Raw genomic sequence first — 20737 nt, forward strand, 5'->3', positions numbered from 1 at the left:
TCAAAATCCCGGCTTCAAATGAGTACAGAAAAAGAAAACTAATTTAGCAAATTCATTTGGGAAGTGCATTCTTACCCTAAATTTATTTCCCTTTTCTGCAAACCCTATAATAATAATTTTATGCAGATCTGCATTGAATACAACCCATCCACTTTGCAAAATTATTTGCTGCCTCAAGCATTTCCCCCTACACATTTATTGTTAACATCATCGCTTGTCAATCGAGAACATCAGTGCTCGAAGCCTGGGAAAAATCTTCGAATGAATGACTTCAAAAGATACGAGCATCGCACTTGTATATTTCATGTTTCTCGTAAGGAAAAGGATACGCATTATACAGTGATATACATAAAAATTTTTAAATGTAATCTGAAGTTATACGTACGCGTTATACACTGGAATATATACGGAATATAATTTTTCTTGCAATATTTTAGGCCAGATAATGTTTCAAATAAAAGCTTGTAATTTATGTTTATGTTCACCAACTGATATTGAATGGTAATACGTTTAATTTTAGATATAGTATGTATTCTTTAACCTTCGTTTTCTTAGTCTGAACTTTTTAACGAATCCTATTACTAAAAATTCTAAAACATACAAAAATATGTACTCAGTTGTTTAATAGTTTAACTGCATGTTTATTATTATATACTTAAAAGAAATAAGAACAGGAGTTTGTAAAATAGGTTTTTGTAAAATATTGTAAAGCAAAAAATATTAGAAAAGAAATCATGCTTTTCCAAAGCTTTTATTAAAAAAATATACTTTTTATTTTTTTCTCGGAAACTAATTCAGCAACTGCAAAATCGATCCTAATTGTTATGAAAAACATTCTAATAAATATAGAATGAAAACAGAAGCAAAATCACTGAAAATGAAGGAAAAAGAAGGATAAAATAGACAACCTTGTCTTTGGCACATATTTTAAGTGAAACTCTATCGATTAAGAGAGCAAACATTTACAGGCCCTTCTTCGAAAGAAGCAAAAAAATTCCGTCTGGAGAAAAATAGTTAAATTTATAAATTTTTCTTTAAATCTTCCAGAAAAATGTTTAGCCTAAAATCATTTTGTCTAAAAATGTTAATAATACCTTCATAAAAATAAACGAAAGTTTTTAAATATAGGATACCATTTAAAGGGTACCTAAAACCCTTAAAATGCACTCAGCATTCAGATACTTTAGACATTTCAGCTGTGTGTTGTTATCTTATTTACACAGTACTTGAAATAGTAGCGAATTGTCTTAAAATGCGACGTTAAGCTCTATGTACACTGCCAGAAAAAAAATGGGGTAGTTCTATAGCTCCCAGTCTACTAGACCGATTGACGAAATTCAACTTTATGTTTTCCATGTCCCGAAAGCGCGACTTAGGATATGTATTAGATTTATATATGGCATTGTTCTAATATAGATATTTTGAAACAAAATCGGACTTTTTCTGAAATAACATACCATGCTTTTTCCATGATTCCATTCTACGACTCAAATTACGCCAAGTAGTTCTTAAAAAACTAGCTCTCAAAATTTTAGCTCTCCAATATTAATTGAGTTTGGTATATATTTATTAATCTCTCTTTTTTTATTAAACTTATTTGATTCTTCCTTTCAGATTTCGAAATTCGGGTTCAAACCAAATAAAATTCACCCATTTTTTATGATTTATTTTTAAAATTTGTGTTTTTATATAATTTTTATAAATTCTTCAAAAAACATTTTGAATTATAGTCTATAAATTTTTTACGATCATCTTAAAACAGATGTATTTCTAAACATACTTGCAAAACATTACAGTATTCAAATTTTAATGAATATTCAAATTTTAATAATGTATTCAAAATTTCCGAAGATATACGTAAATTTTTATATTGGCGTGTTTTGAAATTTGACATATTTGTTGAAAGCGATAAAACATCAAATGTGGTTTAGGCACTTTGCTAAAATTATTTGAAAGTAGGAACGATGTGACTTTTTTTCCGCTCATGCACAATGTAAAATGTTAGGAACGACGTGCCTCTTTTTTCCGCTCCGGCATAATGGAAGGGAAAGGAAAATTGTTTGCTCTATATCAGGGTTTCTTAAACTGTGGATCGCGACCCCTAAGGGGATCGCGATACCTGCAGCAGAGTTCGTCAAAAATGAAGCAGTTTTGATATTTCTTTAAGGGGGCTCATACACCTTAAACCCCTTATGATCTTCGAATATGTGGCTGTTGCAAGAATTGGGATATTTTATTTATTTTAAAAGCAATTATTTCCAACTTTTACAGCTGACTACATAATGTAGCTGCTTTGGGATCTAGTTACCAGAAAGTTTGTGTTGCCACAAACATTTTTGTAATTTAATCCGCTTTGTGGCAAAATGTTTCGTCATGTTTTAACATTGCGCGCATGATATTTTAAAAATGGCTAATGGTACATACTTGAAGTTTGATGGAATTCTTTATACGGGCACTATCTTCTAACTGAACCAAAAACCTGATGAACATTTTAATAAAAATTTTATGCACGAAAACATTACAGATTTTTTTAATAAAATACATTTTATAAACTCGACTCCAAATAATATAAAAATTTAACATGAAATTCTTAGAATTTTTGGTTCACAGTAGTTTCCAAATGGTACAAAAGCTACATATTAATTATGGAATTAAATTATGCAACAGAATATTTTAAACTGTGCGCGCAATTAATATTTGTGGCAACACAACCTTTCTTGTTACTATTTCAGAAAGTAACTATATTATGTCGTCAGCTGTAAAAAGTTGAAAGTAATTGCTTTTAAAATAAATAAGTTATCCCAATTATTGCAACAGTCACATATTCGAAGATCTTATGGGATTTAGGTGTATGAGTCCTCTTAACTTATTACCAAATATTTTTACACAATGTATCTGAAAACAGATAAAGATAAGACAATACAGACAAAGAAGAAAACGAAAACGTTTCGACACATTCTTTTTGTAATATAAACGTTCACTTTCCTTACATTGCACGTGACGTTACTTATTTAAACTTACTTACTTTTGTCTGTTACTTATTTAAAATTTTCACATTGTTCTATGTCTTAAAATTAGAAATTAAAGTTAATGACCTAAAACTGCAATAGTATATTACACTACAAGTGAAAAAATTGACAGTTTCACTCACGCGTGCGTCGGATTTGAGCAATACTTATGAAGTATTTTACTTATGACGTACCACACAAATTTCGTAAATATTATAGAGTCCTGGGGATCTCGAAAAAATCTTACTGATAAGAGGGGGCCCGTGCAGTGGTGAATAAAATTTGACAAATGGTTAACTACCTAGCCACACAGGGTCAAGACGTCTGTCACCCGACTTAAGCAGCTGCCATGATCAACGTCCATCGCCGTTCTTCACAGAAGTCCTCAACCGCAGTATATTGAGTGCCTGTGCTAACTGAGCTATGCTAACTGTGCTAGCTAATTGTGCTATACACTGTGCAACAAACGTGCATAACAGACCTAGCGCATCATGTTAAAATTTCTTAAGCATGATATATGTCATGCATGTTTATATCCCTGTTTATTACATATGTGCACTATGTATAGTAATTTAAGTGTCGGGGTATAGTATTTTGTATCTTAAACGCATGAGTTTTGTTCATCTGTGTATTTTGTTTTCAGCATTGCGTTATATGTGTTTATCACAGCATATTTATTTTATGTGTATGACCAATGTGTATCGCACCATATGCATCTGTCACTGTATAAGTATTTGCCTCAATGGCAGCACTGAATGTACATTACTATTGCTTCTGTACTGCGCGCGTAATATGCTCATGTCTCCGAATGATAACTTATGTGTCACGCATATCGTCTCCTGCATATCTGCATTTTGCTTCTTGTATCTTTTGTATCTTTTGTGCATATGAGTACTGCACTACAGTATATGTGTATATGTGTTTATTATTGTAAATTGCAAGATTGCAATAATTGCCAGACAGCAATTTATCGCCAGATTGAAATGTGCGCCTGTGTATGAAATAACCAGACTTTGGAAATTGCCATTTGATTTGTAATTATGCTATTGCAACAACACCGTGCGCGGAAAATGCTTATGTTTGATTTTAATACGTAATGTGTATACTGTAATGTTTAATTATGTGTAATTATGTTTACTTGGGTGTTTTAATTATGTTGATGTAATGTTTAATTATATGTATAATGAAATTTGCGTAATGTGTTTTAATGCGCAATGTATGTAACATGTTTATATCTCTGTTACTTATGTGCAATGGGTATAGTATTTTATGTGTCGGTGTATAGTGTTTTGTATATTAAGCACACGCGTTTTGCGCATCTGTGTATTGCGGTTTGTATCAATTGTGCATGAGTCTTGCCTTACATATGCTTATCACAGCATATTGTATTTTATGTATGTCTAATGCGTATCGCATGATATGTATACCCTGTACAAGTACTTGCCTCTATAGCGGCATTGCTCGTACACTACTATTGCTGCTGTACAGCGCGAGTAAAATGCTAATGCCTTAATTTATTACTTATGCGTCATGCAAATCATTTCCTGCGTTTTGTATCTTTTGTCCTTATGAGTATTGCATTACATTTGCTTATTATTGCACTTTATATCATTGTATATTTATTGCATTACTTCTATTGCACATCGTATTACCTCTATGGCTGCATTGATTGTACACTACTATTGCTACTGCACTGTGCGCGTAATATGCTAATACCTCCGATTATTACATATGTATCCTGTGTATTTGTGTATTGCGTTATGTAAATTATATGCATATGAATTCTGCACTATATGTGATTATTACTGTATTACTGTATATCATATTACCTCCGCTGCATATTGCATTGCATGTGTCCTACGTACTGCATCCCATGTATCTGTGTACTGCGTCTGGTATCAATTGTGTATATGAGTACTGCATAATATGAGTTTATTATTGCATTTTGTATTACTGTATATTGTACTACCTCTATTGCATATTGTATTACCTCTACAGCCGCATTGATTGTACACTACTATCGTACTGCACTGCGCGCGTTAACATGCTAATATCTCAGATTATCACTCATGTGTCCTGCGTAATGCGTACTGTGTACATGTGCACTGCGTTACGTATGTTCTGAGCATGTGAGTATTACATTATATGCGTTTATTATTGCATATTGTGTCACTGTACATTGTATTACCTCTATTGCATATTGTATTGTGTTTTGTATTAAGCGTTTAAGTGTTTTTGTGTACCTTCTCAAGTGTCTTTAAGTTCTCAAGTGTCTCAAGTGTCTTTAAGTCTTTAAGTTAAGTGTCTTTACGTGTCTGAAGCGTCTTTGGTGTTTAAATGTTATAGATGTTTTTAGTATTCATGCATTCTTTTTATTTATTTATTTATTTATTTATTTATCTGCACATTTCATGTGTGTTTATGCTCTGTTTAATGCACAAACAAGACTGCCCCACCCACAAATGTACATCAAATTTCAATGTAGCCCAATGTCGCCCTTGTATGGCCATGTTTAATCTGAATGGAATATCAATAAGCTCCCGGTGCGGCCTTGTGCGGCTCCAGGGAGTTGTTGCATCTGGATAGTGGAAGGCGTGGGACATATGCCTGCTTACCCCTGTTAAACACCAGGCGTCCCCGTCCTCCGTCACCTGTCATCACCTGATAAGAGGGAGCCGCGACTGAAAGTTTAAGTGACACTGCCGTAAATTAAGAAGTTCGCCAAGTGAATTACTCTTGGCGCAAACTGAAAAATTTTCGCCAAGATAAATTTTTGAATTTCTCCGTAAATTTCGCACCAAATTTTACAAAATTTCATATCTAGGCATAATTTGAGTCGTAGAATCGAAATATGGAAACAAAATTCTCATATTATTTCAGAAAAAGTCCGATTTTTTGTCAAAATACCTATGTTAGAACAATGTTATATATAAATCTAATATATATCTAAAGGCGCGTTTTCGAGACATGAAAAATGCAACTTGAATTTTGTCAATCGGCCCAGGAGAACGGGAGATATCGAACTGTCCCCTTTTTTTTTCTTTTCCCGCAGTGTACATTTTTTTTTTTTTTTATTTGGAAACTATCTGTTTGTTGTTTTATTTAGTTGTCTATTTCAGAGCGTCTTTTCGGTCAAAACGGAAATCAAAATTTCCGCTGCAAATGTTTCCCGAACTTTGATTTTCAAACAAATTATTATACTCCTTCTTTCACACCTAAAGATGACTTTTCTCCCAGCATTCAAAGCGACTAATGCGATGCAAAATAAATTATTTGTTTTCATTCCCAGTCTACCTTGTTGTATGTTAATTATTTAGATATTTAGAAGGAATGCATATTTACAAACAAAACATTACACTTTTATTTAATATTAAAACATCTACACATAGTTCCAAATTTACAGTAGAAATTAGCATTTTGTTATGATTTTCGTTACTAATGTTACTGAAGTTATATCAAAAGCAGTCACTTCTCCTGTTTGCTATCGTAATTTAAGTATTCTAAGGTAAGTAGCAATGAAAGTTTAAGAGAGTCTTCCAAATCCAGATTGGGTATGACAGGCGAGAGTTCTTGCAAGCCTCTAGCAGCACAGATAGAGTTTGCGTAGTAAATTTCACGAGCAATTTCTACAGTAACATATTGGCCATAGCTGGAGCACTGTAGGGATGCATATTCGGCGGCACAGGAAATAAAGTAAATTTGATTTCTGAAAATTGAAAGAAAATTATTTTTTTCCAGAAATAAAAATTGAGATCAAACGGGAAATATTTTTCTGTTCTACTTCTAGCATTATATTAGTAATAAATTAGTATATTCAATAAATTTTTCTACTACAAACTACAATAATTTTTGAATAATACGAATAGGATGTTCATTATTATTAATTATTGTACTTCATAAAATTAAATACTTTTCTTTTTCTTATAACTGAGTCAAATAAGTGTAAATGTAAAAAGCAGTAATCAGCTATAGAAAAAAATCGATATTACCTGTTAAATACTTCCAAATAGAATTGCAGAATGTTTTAGAAAAATGAATTGTACTAAGTGCTTCTTTTTAAAAATAAATTAGAACTAATTTACGGTACTAATAACTACTTAATGAAATAAACCTAGTTAATACTAATCTGTGAGTACAAGGATTAATTTTATAGTTACAAATTGCAGGAAAAGGCCTTCGGTCTACCAAAAAATTCTATCGAAACGAAGAAAATTGGTATTTATTCCGAACGCAGTTACACGTTATCGATGATACGCAGCTAGCCGACTAGTTCCTAGTCGCGATACAGGCGATTTCCTAGTACTTTTCTAGTAGATATTCGGGTTAAATTACAGGGACCCGAATATCTTTCAAAACTGTTCTGACAGTTTCGCCTTTGAACTATATAAAGCTATGTGTTTAAAAGGCAACGGTCTTTGCTGTGTTATAAAAGGTACGCCTTAAACAGCTTTTTCAATCATGTCAGTTTCACCAAAATTATTTGATGTGAATGATTCATTTACCAGTCAGGGTCGATTTGGTACGCAATCGGGTTCTGTAATGGAAAAGATAAAGATAACTAGTTGGAAACTAGACAAGTTATTTTGGCAGTGACAAGAAGGATGTTATTTTGGGACTAAATTTTGTAATGGCTTTTGGACATGATGAGCTGCATGCGCTGGTAACTATGATGGTTGACCACTTTTGTAAAGAACTCATTGAAAATTTATCTTCTCTTATTCTGTGTTTGCCGCTGGAGAAATATTTCGTTTTAGATTAGAACTTTTATGATGATGTTGTCATGCTCATCAGACGAATATGCATATACCCTATTTGGGCAGAACATTAGACAGACAAACAGCAGTTCATATTTCTTTTTTGGGAAACCAGAAAAAGAAGAATTAATTCATATTTTTAATGAGGACTGGCCACTGCTGCCTTTGGTACTTTTAAGTCATTCGGTCAAAAGCCGAGAATGGTCTTGAGATTGCTTCATTACAATTTTGGATGGGCATATTTCTAACTCAGTGAGATGTTAGATTACCTTGGTCAAACGTTGACATATGTATTATTCCTGTACCTTTGCTGACGATTGTTATGACATTCTGCAGAGGATGAATTGTTATGACTGCTTTGATTTGTTATTTCCAAGTGATTATTCGTTATTATATTGTGTTAGATATAGGGAAATAAATACCTTTTGCCGTATGTGACCTCATTTAGGTATAGGTTTTGCTAGATATTAAAACGTAGTCCTCCTCTGCGAGTTGGCCATGCCTATATTACTAGTTGATTAACTTCAGTTTGCGTATGAGTAAATATTTTCTCACATAGTTTTGCATTTTAGAATATTGCTACGAATATTATTCGTATGAATGAAATTTATTTTAGTGGAATTATATGTGAAATGTAATATCTTTTGTATAACATATTATGAAATACTTGAAAACACAAAGCTCTGCCAGAAAAACAATGTTACAGGGACAAGTCTATTTAACACTGAGGTAAATATCTATCTCGCTAAACTGGAGAGATATCGCCAAGATAGCTATGTTTATGTTTATCACCAGATTTGGCGAGGCAAGAGTATCCGATCCTTATATGTATCTTTAACCATATATGCCTTCGAGTAATTTCGAGAAATGGAAGGTATCAGAGATTTCTCAACCCCGGGGTAAAGTATATAACAGAAGACTGAGCATCAGAGTTGAGTTCCGAGTTGCGAGCTTTGCTCTTTAGACGAGCTTTGCGTTTCGTTGTGCTTCACGTTCTTAGAAGTCTAAAGTGGTAACTACATAAAGCTAAAATAAATTTATCAAGCTATCATCGGTTCCGTGTGCATCGTATCCATTACGAGCCTGTACGCACGCAACAATTTTTGGTGTCAGAAGTGGGACTGAATGCCATGAAACGAGCGATGGATGAGCAACTGAGGCAACTACTAATAGCTTTTGTTGTAATATTGCTACGAATATTATTCGTATGAATGAAATTTATTTTTTTAAAAAGAGATAAACGCGGAAAATAATGCGTTAAAGAACAGATGAAGGCGGTCCAAGATTCCATTAAAGAGAAGATGAAAGCTGTTCGAAAAACGATTGAAGTAGGTCAGGAGAAAATGAAAAGAGAAATTTCTGCCATATAACGAATACGTTTGAGGATTATGAAAACAGAGTAGATACGGTAGATAAAGATAATAAAACAGAGTAGATAAAGCTGAAGAAAGAATTTTCTCGTCGAACAACAAATCAACAACAACAAAGCTTCTGCTGCTGCTGTCAAAAACGTTAAGAGCTTGAAGAAATCCATATGTAGACACTTTCTTTGAATCCACGCGTATGTCTTTACGATCCTCTCTAAAGCTATCCCCGTATAATGGGAAGATCTCCTGTCAAGTATACAGGACTCAATTCTGTACACTGTGTAACGCAAATGGATGGAATTTCGAAACTAAGACCTGTTATCTCGCCGCTTCTCTGAGAGCAGACGAAGTGGATATCCTTGCAATTCTGCCGAAAACAAAGGCTAGACTTGAAAGCTCTATCTCGCGCGCTGGAGCTGCGCTTTGGAGAGAAGTGTTAAAAACACTACAACACACTTCAGTTGATATCTCGCCAACAGGAAGCCCATAAAAACACTTCAGAATCTCGTCATGGATGTCGAAAGGCTGCATCATCTCGCCTTTTCAGACTGCCCAACAGAAACGAGAAAAATCCTGTGCCTAAGATATTTCAGTAACAGCATCCGTGATCCTGCGATACACAAAGCCCTGCAAACGGCAGATGTCAAAGATCTAAAAAGCTTCTTTAGTTTACCCCATGAAATTCGATGCAGCCCAGGAAGACTACTCGTTTAGACTAGTCAACTGCGCAATTCAATGTCTTGAAGCGAAATATGAGTGGAAACACGTCGATTCTAAAATGTGGAACTGCTGTGGTGAAACTCTCGTACGAAGAAAACGCTAAAAACATAGGGGTTAATATGGGGCATACATAGAGTTAACATGCGTAACATGCGTAATACATGTTACCTCTCCCAGAACAAATGAGGGAAAGTAATTACTGACCATCTCGCGGGGCGCAGGCTGCCAGATACTGAGAAGCCCCATTTTAAAATGTGTCAGATTTCTTGAGTGGTAGCAGTAGTGGATACTTCGTCATGTGTCATATAAATGGAGTTCTTTCCAATATGGTCACTCCAATTATATCATCATCCGAAAAGATTTCGCTCAAGAATTTAAAGTTAAACTCATTTGGACACCACCCTGCGTTAATCTTCGAAACTATGCCTGTAGATAAGTTGACACCTACGGAAAATTAAATGTTAACATTACATTTAGAAACGTCGCCTACCATCGCACAGAAGATGTGGCAAATATTAAAAACCCTTTCATGCTCGGACTGAATTTCTGAGGAAATACAGTTTTTCATTGTACTTTAAAAAAGAACTGCATTCTCCTTCTGAAGACATAACCGTGTTCGAAATTAAAGAAAAAAGAGTTACATCCGTCCTACAAATCATAGGTCAAGATGTCATAGTACCAGCAAGAACAGAATTTTTACTTCCTGGATAAACACCTGGAACAGAAATTTCCGGGTGCGCCAAAATAGAATCTCCTAACAAATGTAACAGAATAAAAAGAATACTATTAGCCTTGGCATTCATCGATCTATTAAAGACGGTCATTGCAGTGATAATTTTCAACGTAAGTGATAAATTGAAAGAAAAAATATGGTTGCATTATGTCCTCCAGTGACCTGTGTTAAACGAACCAATAGTTCTCTAATCTTTCTGTCTTCAGAGAACCTAACATCGGACTCATTGCGGATGTCCAACTAAACGATGAAGAAAGGAGTACTGCCAAACGTGTCATTCAAGAATTTCAAGATGTTGTCTCACGTACATCTCCTGACGCAGGTGAAACCAGTTCCACAGAAGGCCACTTCGAAATAATGAAGACTTTGCATAAAGTTCGAGAGCTCTCTTACTGGTGTAATGCAAGGACTAACGTGCAAAATCGCTGTCAATCTTGCGATACGTTTGTGGGTCAAAATGGACCGAACGCAGTCGATGGAAGTTGCAACGTCATAACGTAAGAACGCTTCCTGGACACATCAGCTTCAACGTCTTGGAATTTCTGTCACGAACTGCTGATGGCAACAAGTACATCCTCGTTGTCATTGAATTCTTTACAAAATGACCTGAGGCGTAGCCTATTCCTATCCAAAACTATCACACTAGCAGAGGTTACGATACATCATTGGATTTCTAGGTTCGGATTGCGTCTTCAGTTAAATTCTCATAAAGTAAAGAATTTTACTTTGGCTATAATCAAAGAACGCTGCAAACTACTCGGCATAGACAAAACCCAAACGACACCTTTACATCCGCATTTAGACAACATAGTAGAGAGATTTAATCGAAACATCTATAATAATGTCGCTAATGGTTTATAGAAATCGACAGGACTGTGATCAGAAGCTACCTCTGTTCCTACTCGCCTATCGCAGTGCTATTCCCGAGACTACCAGTTATTCTCCATCCCAGATTCTCTTCGGTCGGTACTTTCGTCTGTCCCTATTGATCTGTTATTTCGTCGCCTGCGGATGCGCTTTCATTCCCTTAGAGTACATTCAAGATATCAAAACGCGTACCCCTTAGAGTACATTCATGTACTATCTACTAGATGATTATAAAGTTTCACGGACCGCATGCAAAGGAAGCAATACAGCGTTTGTAATAAAGAATATCTCAAATTTTTCAAATACAAACTCCCAAATCCAATGCATATTGAAACAACAGCTTCATTAATATACTGTAGCACAAAATGTTTTTTCCTTATTATTTAAGTTTATATTCCCCCAACCAAATGTTTACCAATGAAGACTTAGATAATCTCACAAGAGCTCAATACCCAATTTTACTCGTGGGAGACTGAAATTCAAAAAGACCCACCTCGAACTTAAAAATTACTAACTCTAATGGAAGAATTTCATAACAGTTTCCCAATTAGCATGGGATCAAGGTTATAGAGCGCACATTTCCAACTCGTATACATAACAATGCATAACAAATACTTGAAAATCTACTGACTTACAGTATACATCACACCTTACATGTGGAAGTTTTGGAAGACATAAGCTCAAATCACTTTCCAATGATGTTCACCTTTTATGGACTGTATTGCATCGGCATTAGAAAACAAAAATCACAAGCTGGACAAAATTTAAACCCCAGCTAAAAAGTCTACAATGGAATCCTCAGCTTTGTACTACAGCCAACACTGAGTTTGCTATTACTATAGGCTGCTGTTGAGAAATTCGAAATCGCCTACGGTCATATGTACAAAGCAATGACTCCACCGGCATTCCATATGCAGCTCCCAGTTAAATCTAAAAAAAAAATGGCACCAAACAAGCTCGCGGATTTCACAACATATCCAGCAAAACAATGAAAGAAGCTCGAAGGAAATGTTATACCTGCTTACAAACATCATTAACGCATATTTTTAACTCACGTTTAAGATTAGCATAGTTCCTTCAACAATAGAAACATATAATCATAATTACTTTTCTCAAACTGCGGAAAGACGTCTCTGAATCGCTCTACTTGTCTCCACAGAAATTTGACTTCTCCCATTTACTGCGTTTACGTTCTAACTTACTTATCAGCTCGAACCAGCCTGATTCCATCGCCGTTTAACAGCACAGCATCTTAGTGCTTATTCTGCATACACCGCCGCTTGCGTAGAAGCAAGTCCAAAGATAGGGTAAAGCTAACATAAGGCCTTAAGCAGACAGGGGCATAAACACCAACATGGATAATAACAGACCTAGCTTCTGCCTTACAGTGTTACGTCAGCCTGGTGGAAAGTATCTACTATCCGTTCAACCCAGCCTCGGGAAGTATGATAAGTAGATAGCCTATTACAGAGCCTACACAGAAATGTACATCAAGAGAAGAAAGAAAAGAATAAAAACATGAGAGGTAAGATTATGATCCAAAAAGTGAAGCAATTCCCGGACAGAACCACGGTTAAAGCCGACAGTGGCTAAATGGATCGTGGATCGTACACCACCGTGATCCACGATCAGCTCTATTTGTTTAGTTCAGAGTTGACTTCGGAGTATGCCGTATCGAAGAGCCCGGGTTTTAATTCCGAAGAAGGTATGGATGTAAACTGTCTGCACTTTCATAGCAGGCAGCGGTGGCTCACCTGTTATTTGTTGCCTCCATAATAAAGTGCCCACCGTTTCGGCCTTAGTAGTGGCTAACGGCTATTTGGAAATGAATAAAAGTGCGAGCTTATCGCTTATCTTTTTAGAGGCGCTTTGCATATTTTTAACTCACGTTTAAGATGTGTTATGTTTCCCGTTCTTAGGAGCTTAAAATTTAATTACTCTCTGTCTATCTGAGAGGACCTCAAGACTGGTTTTGTAGAAAGCTCTAGAACAGGAAAGGGTGTCTTTCGTGAAAATAAACTTTATCAATTTATTATCAGTTCTGTGTGCATTTAATTCACTAAAAACCTCTACGCTCGCAAAAATAATATATGAAAAATTATGTTTTCATCATATTAGCTATACAGTTTTGAAAATTCAAAAAATGCTGCACTTATAAAATTCTCAAATTTAATTTTCAAGCCTTCTTTAAACAAAAATATATACCGCATCCGTATATGGCCTTTATTTCCGAAAATGATGGTCGTAGACATAGATTCCCGATTACGAAAAGGCTTTAAATGTCACAAATATTTATGCTTTGGCAATTCTAAATTTAAAGAAAACAATTTTGTAAAAATTACGAAAACTAACACTGTGTACGTTTTTCTGGTCCTTAGAAAAATTTTGTATATGTGCAAAAAAGTAAATGAAATCCAAAACATTTGACTCCCGTATGTCAAAATTTGACCGAGATATGTAATTTCATAATTTTCGATGTTTGAGGTTATTTTCAACTCGCATTCGGGGGTTAGGTTAATAATTAGATAAGAAGTTGACGTAATAAATAAATAAGATTTAATTTGATGTTGATTTCTTTCCCCTTAAATCCCATACAATGATATGTTTTTGTGAATTACTAGTGTCTTTAATGTAAAATTATGTTACATCTGATGTGCTGAAAGAGTTTTTAGACAAGTAATTTATAAGATTTCAAAGTCTAAAAATTTGCTCTTCTTCACAAAGTTTTCTGGCTTTAGAATCATAATCTGACAACAGTAAAGAACATCATTAAACTAGAAGTACGACATTTTTCCTTTTTAATTAATGCCAATCATTTTATGAATTGGCTACAAGCCAATACTGAAACCTGCTAAAACTTCTTAGAAATATATTTATACAGATGGATTATTTTTACCAATAATCTGCATGCTCATCATTTAATCTCTTGGTATAAAAAACTTTTTGCAAACTTATATTTTTTCAGTTACATAGAAATTTAAACGTATAGTTCTTCGAATTCTGTCTGGATCTTAATCACATACTTCCCTCAGTTTTTTTTTTTTAAATAATAAAGAATACAAATTTTCCTAAATGTAATAGTGAACAGAGGAAATTTTTTCAAGTTAGATTTCGCAAAATTTAAAAGGAGAACATTAAAGTTAGATTTGGTAATTTTTACAAAATGGATATCTTTAAACTGGAAAAAAATCTCAAAGCTTTCGGATTTTATAATTCGCCCAAGTCATTTTTTAACATTTTGTCTGTTACCTTTATTTATTAAATATCATGTTCTTCGCACTTATCATGTTCTGAATTCAAAAGCAATATCACAAAATATTAATTAGAATTTTCGATACACAATTTCTCGCGCTGGAGATAAATTTTTCCCGTACAGTTTTGCCGTTGCTCGCTTTGAAATCGTTGAGTTTGTTAATCATAAATTCGTTAAAAGTTTGTATAGATTTATATTTAGTTTTACTAATAATTTAAATTTTAATTCAGACTTTCCTATAAGCCTTCATTCCCCTAAGTGTCAGTGCCAGAATAGTTAAATTTGGTAGCGAGCGTGACGAGAATGCAAATTCTACCTTGAGGAGGAAATTTTAAATACTGAGGTTTTAGAAGGGAAGTGAGAGAGTTGGGCTCGAGCATCCGTCTCTGCCGTAGGTACAATTGCTAATTGCTGGTTTAAGTGACTAAAATGCATTTATTTGCTGCCACTAGTTATAGACGAGGTCGAAGGTCGGTATCTCGCTGAGCCCAGTAGATTAGTTTAGCACTTGTTAAACATTTCAACTTTTTGATTTTTAATTTATCTGCTCTTTAGTTACCGCCCAACTGGAGGCGAAGTTTGTTAGCGTCAAGTGGACGCAGTGTAAATTTTGAAGAGTTAATAAAGGGTTTGAACCCTTTCCTCTGTGTAGTTTCCTGTTACTCCTGTATCTAGCTAGAGGTTAAAGCACCTGGACACTACAAGTTTTTCAAAATATGAAAGAGATGATGAAACAAATTCCAAATTCCTAATTGGGGCCCATATTCGAGTGGAGGAGTACGTTATTCAAAATTTGATGTCTCTAGGAACCGTTGTTTTTTCACAGTGCGAGAAACCTATATACATCCCTGCTTAATTTCTTTAAATATAATTCAGGGCTCTGATATTTGGTGGCAACAATTTGAAAAGTGAAATGCCGTTTATAGCAAACTAACGCAAATGCCAAAACGAAATTAATAGCTCTTCTGGGCAAATTGAACCTTTGGGTTAAAAACTCGAAATATGAATCTTTAGAGTGATTTGGGTATTTTGAGGTTGGAGGCGTAAAAAATGAGCAATGCCCTCGTTGGGACTGGAGTCTGGACCTTTCTTTATGCCTTGGTGGTGTGACGGTAGCACACTCGGCGCGTATTCGAAAGGTCCAGGTTCGGGACCGGACGAGGGCATTGCTCATTTTTCACGTCCCCATCATCAAAACAACCTAATAGCTCTACAACTCTTTACATCATTTAAAACATTCTCGTAATTAGAAGTACGTTTCTGTGACAAGCGGTTGTAAAAATAAAGTCTGGTTAAGAATTTTGTGGAGCACGTCGAGTGTACAGCGTGTACGAATGTGGTTAATACCCGATGTTGAAATCGCAAGGCTAGAGATGATTGCTGGTGACATTAGTTACTAATTTTGGAAAGCGGATATTTCTTTCGAAATTGAAGCAAGTTACCATATTTAGTTAGTTATTGTCTTTATAAGTGTCACCAAATAAATATTTCGCTAAAAGCTACGAAACCTGTGCTTAAGATTAATTTAATTATTCCTAAATTAAATAATTCATAATATTATTATATAATTATATAATTATATACATAAATTGCTTTTAAAATATTATTTATGCATCAAAACAATTTCAGAAATAAAAGTAAATTGAAAATAAAAGCATCCTTACAAGCACAAAAGTTTCCAAAAATCCAAATGTTCAGTTCCAGATGTTTTACTGATTGCTACATTGCCTCTACGTACTATATTTAAAATAAGCATTTCGATCCATTCGTGATAATCCCAAAAGAGATCGGGCTTGGAATCAATACAGACATCCGTATAGTTGTCCGCTAAGTACTCGAAGCAAGGTGCAGTTACCATATAAGCTGAAAAACAAAAGTAATCATTATGATTTAGAAGTTACTTCAGGACTTACGCATTAATGCTGTTCTGAAAAATGTTTGATGTAGTCGCGATTTCTGCCAATGACTGGATACTCCATTGTGGTCTACAAATTCACCCTTTCATGTTCATTTTCTTACCTTGAATAAAATCGCCTAAGACGTTAAATATATATATATATATATATATATAAAGCCATTTTCTGGTGAACTATTACAATTAAAATACATTCAAATGGTTCATCGGCTAATTCTGGATACAGAAAAGCAAGGACATTTGTGGAAGCGAGATTTTCAATTAATTTCAATGCTCCTCCTCCTGACGAAGTGGCATTGAAATTGATTGAATTCCTCTTCTATTATGTTCCTTTTTTCTTTAAATTTCTTTAATGTTTTGAATTGGGATATTGCTTGTTTAAAAAGTTTTGGTTTAAACATTAATGGTTATTAAATTCTTTTTTTTCATTTATGGAATTATTTGGAATTTATTACTTATGAATTTCAGTTTTTGGTCTTTGGGAAAAATTGTTTCTAAATTTCTTCCTTTATGTCATTACTGATCATTTTTTAGTATTTTAATGCGTTAAAATACTAGGTGTGATTATATTATGTTTTTACAAAATTGTTTTGTAATTATATATATATATATATAATTACAAAAGTTGAAACAAAGTAACAAAAGTTACAAAGTAAGAAAAGTTGTGAGAACAATAGAAAAAAGACCAATTTCGGTCAAAATATTTTTGCGCAATGTGCTGTGTGAGCTTTCTGATCTTGACTTTCAAGTTTTCTATGTAAAACTCATCTGTAAATGTAAATAATTGCTCTGAAAAATACTTATTATTATTTTTTTAATAATAAAGCGTAAAAAATTTCCTAAATGTTTGTGTAGTGACCAAAAAAATTATTTCAATGCAGATTTCGGAAAATTTAAGAAAGGAACAGTAAAGTTAGATTTGGTAATTTTTACAAAATTCATATTTTTAAATTAAATTAATCGTAAGCATTTAAATTAATCGTAACTAAACCGTGCTTTTCCATATTTTTAAGAGAAGATTTTTTCATAGTAGAAATGAAATACAATTGCTATTCTAGTGCAATTAAAAACCTATCAACGATACCAAAATGTGATCTTTAGAGCCGAGGTCGAGAAACAGATGTACACTAAGGGGGAGAAAAAAAAGGAGGAGGGTACAGTTTTATGTCTCCCGTTCTACTGTGCCCATTAACGCAATTCAGCTTGGGTTTTTCTAAAGCCGAAATTAGAACAATACTGTTCTAATGCACGTATTCTGACGCAAAATCGGATTTTTCTGAATTGCCACTCCGACGGCTTTCCATATTTCGAATCTGCCATACAAATTTGTCCCCAATACCAAATTTTGTAAATTTTGATAAGAAATTAAAAAGTAATTGAAGAACTCAGCTTGGAAATTTTTTTTAAATGTTGTGCCAAAATAATTCACGAACTTTTCAGTTTATGGCAACATCTTTTATCATCCTATTTTAGAGTGATAATGTCGCTGAAACCTGGTAGTTCGGTACTAGGTTCGATTCCTGGCGAACAGGCTGATTTCTTGGGTATTTTCGTGGGTTTCCTTACGTCTGCGCATTCATTTATGGATACAAACCAGTTTCTCTTAGAAAGTCCTCCACGAAGGCATGCCTCTCCTAACACACATAGCGTTTGTCTGTTTTACTATAATTCGATAAACCAAACAAAATAAAATCAAACATACTTTAAATTTCTTAAAATATCCATATTTCGTAAATATTTCATTTTTTAAATCGCAAGATTAAAATATTATAACATAAAGAATATAAATTTTATGCAAAATAAAATTTTGTCTTCTCAATATCCTTTGTATTTTCTTGAGGAATTCTACAAATATATCCGCAAACATCCAAGCGGTTTTGATTCCTTATATACTATAAATTCTTTCTGAATCACCTCGGTTTTTTAATATTCTTATGAATAGAGGTAACGCCTTTCCATTTCATCAATATATGCTCAGCATAAAGGAGTGAAACTGCTTTGATCATCATACCAAGCTAGGAATTCTGTTAAACAGCCAAATGAAAGGAAGTAGTAGATTGAGTTTTGATTTATTAGTTTTAAATTTGGTGTCTCGTTTTGTCAAAGAGTTTGATTTCTTTGCAGTTGAAAATATTGATATCAAGGAAATCAGCCATTTTGGTATTGGTATTAGTTTTGCAACATATTCGGTAGATATTTCGAAATCATTAAAAGTAATATCATAAATGCATAGCTCCCAAAAAGGAGAAGAGGTAGTTCTGTATCTCCCATTCTACATTTCTGTTTAACGCAATTGAACTTGCATTTTTCCAATCTAGAAAGCGCGACTTTAAATGTATATGTATTTATACTAAGATTTATGTTCTAACATGTTTATTTTGAGACAAAATTAGTTTTTTCTGAAATGACATGCTTTTTTCCCATGTTTTTGAATTTATGAGTGAAATTATGCCTAATTTGTTGAAAACCTTATAGAGTAATACGAGAATATATATTGGCGAGCTTTTTTAACTTTGCGCGAAGAATAATTCACGTGGTTAACTTCTTAATTTGTATTAACATTTTCACTTCCTCCTTCATTCTGTACATACGGAGAAAAAAATGCTTCGATTCTCCTTTTCAAGTACTTTTATTTTATATTATACTTGTTTCTTTTTTTTTAGAATGTTATTTTAATTATTTGAGTTGCGTGGATGATTTTTTTTTCAAATAATTATTTAAAAATTTTCATGTCTTCATTCGGACTGTGAACTTTCGGAACATTCGGAAGTCCATTTATTTGCATAAATGTTTTTTAGTTTGATTTTAATTGTTTTAATTCCATTTCTTTCGAAAAGAATCACGCTAAAGGATTAACCAATAACAAATAGACCCCAAAAAATCAATATAAAAAGAAAATTTTAAAAAATGATATTAAAAAGATTTGAAAAGAAATCTGAAACATTTCAGATTTTGAATTACGTCCAAAGGGGCTTTTTTTAACATTTTGTCTGTTACTTTTATTTGTTAAATATCATGTTCTTCGCCCTTAAACCATAAAATTCAGTTCAAGAGCAATATCGCAAAATAGTTTTAAATTGAGCATATCTTTAGAATTTCCGATACGCACTCTCACGCTCTGGAAATAAAAATGTTTTTTCTGTACAACGTTGCCATTGCTCGCTTTGAAATTCTCGAATTTGTTCATTCCTCATTAGCATTCTGACATGATTCTAAAACTATGTTCTGGCCAGAAGTGGTATGTTGAAATTAAAAAGCGATAGGAAAGGAAGTTTAACTCAGCATTTAACTCTTAATAAAATTAACATAATCCTTACAATATTACTATCAGTTTTGCTTCGTTAAAAGAAGAAAAAGCTAAATACAAAATATAAGAAACATTTTTTTTTTTAAATCTGAATGGTTTCAGATATTAAACTACGTCCAAAGGGGCGTTTTTTAACGTTTTGTGTGTTACCTTTATTTATTAAATATCATGTTCTTTGCACCTAAACCATAAAATTCAGTTCAGTAGCAATGTCGCAAAATAATTTTAAAATGAGTCTATCTTTAGAATGTCCGGTACATAGTTCCGCGCCCCGCTGGATATAAAAAGGTTCCCCCCCCCCCGCTGTAGAGTGTTGCCATTGCTCTCTTTTAAATCGTTGAGTTTGTTACTCAAAAATTCGTTAAAGCTTTAGAAAATGTGAAATCGATAATGAAACGACTTCCAAATTTCAAATTTGGTCTTCCACATACCCATATTCGTAGGAGGATTACGTGATTCCAAATTCGATGGCTCTATGTACCGTTGTTTTATCACAATGCAAGAAATATCCATACATTTATGCAGATTTTTCATTATTTAATTTCTTCAAATATAATGCAGGACTCTAACATTTGGTGGCAACGGTTTGAAAAGTGAATACACAGTAATATTAACAATACAGTATCTAATAATATATCTTCATTTCTACTTACCTTTAACTTGATTCTCACCCCTTCTTTTTGCCGTTCTTTTCTTTCTTTTTCGCAAATAATCCATAAAAAAATTATAAAAGGTGAATGTGCGACTGAGCAAAATCGTAGAATGGATGTCAGTTTATGTTTGCTTTGCTGTGATGAGTCGGTTCTTGTATTG

At 33.7% G+C, this 20737-nt stretch overlaps 1 protein-coding gene across 1 annotated transcript in view; it reads right to left on the reverse strand.

Annotated features, from left to right (window-relative positions):
- Positions 1–6326: 6326 nt before the first annotated feature.
- LOC118187252 (uncharacterized) overlaps positions 6327–20737 on the reverse strand; it is a 34024-nt gene continuing 19613 nt past the window's right edge. Inside the window, exons 4-5 of the mRNA XM_035357435.2 lie at positions 16367–16565; positions 6327–6714 (exon numbers count right to left, since the gene is read on the reverse strand). Coding sequence (XP_035213326.2) covers positions 6474–6714; positions 16367–16565 — 440 coding nt within the window. The 3' untranslated portion in view covers positions 6327–6473. The remainder of the gene's footprint in view (positions 6715–16366; positions 16566–20737) is intronic.

Source organism: Stegodyphus dumicola, chromosome 3 (genome assembly GCF_044657685.1).
Source record: "Stegodyphus dumicola isolate Sdum_Otavi_A_Nest chromosome 3, ASM4465768v1".
NCBI classification, from domain to species: Eukaryota; Metazoa; Arthropoda; class Arachnida; order Araneae; family Eresidae; genus Stegodyphus; species Stegodyphus dumicola.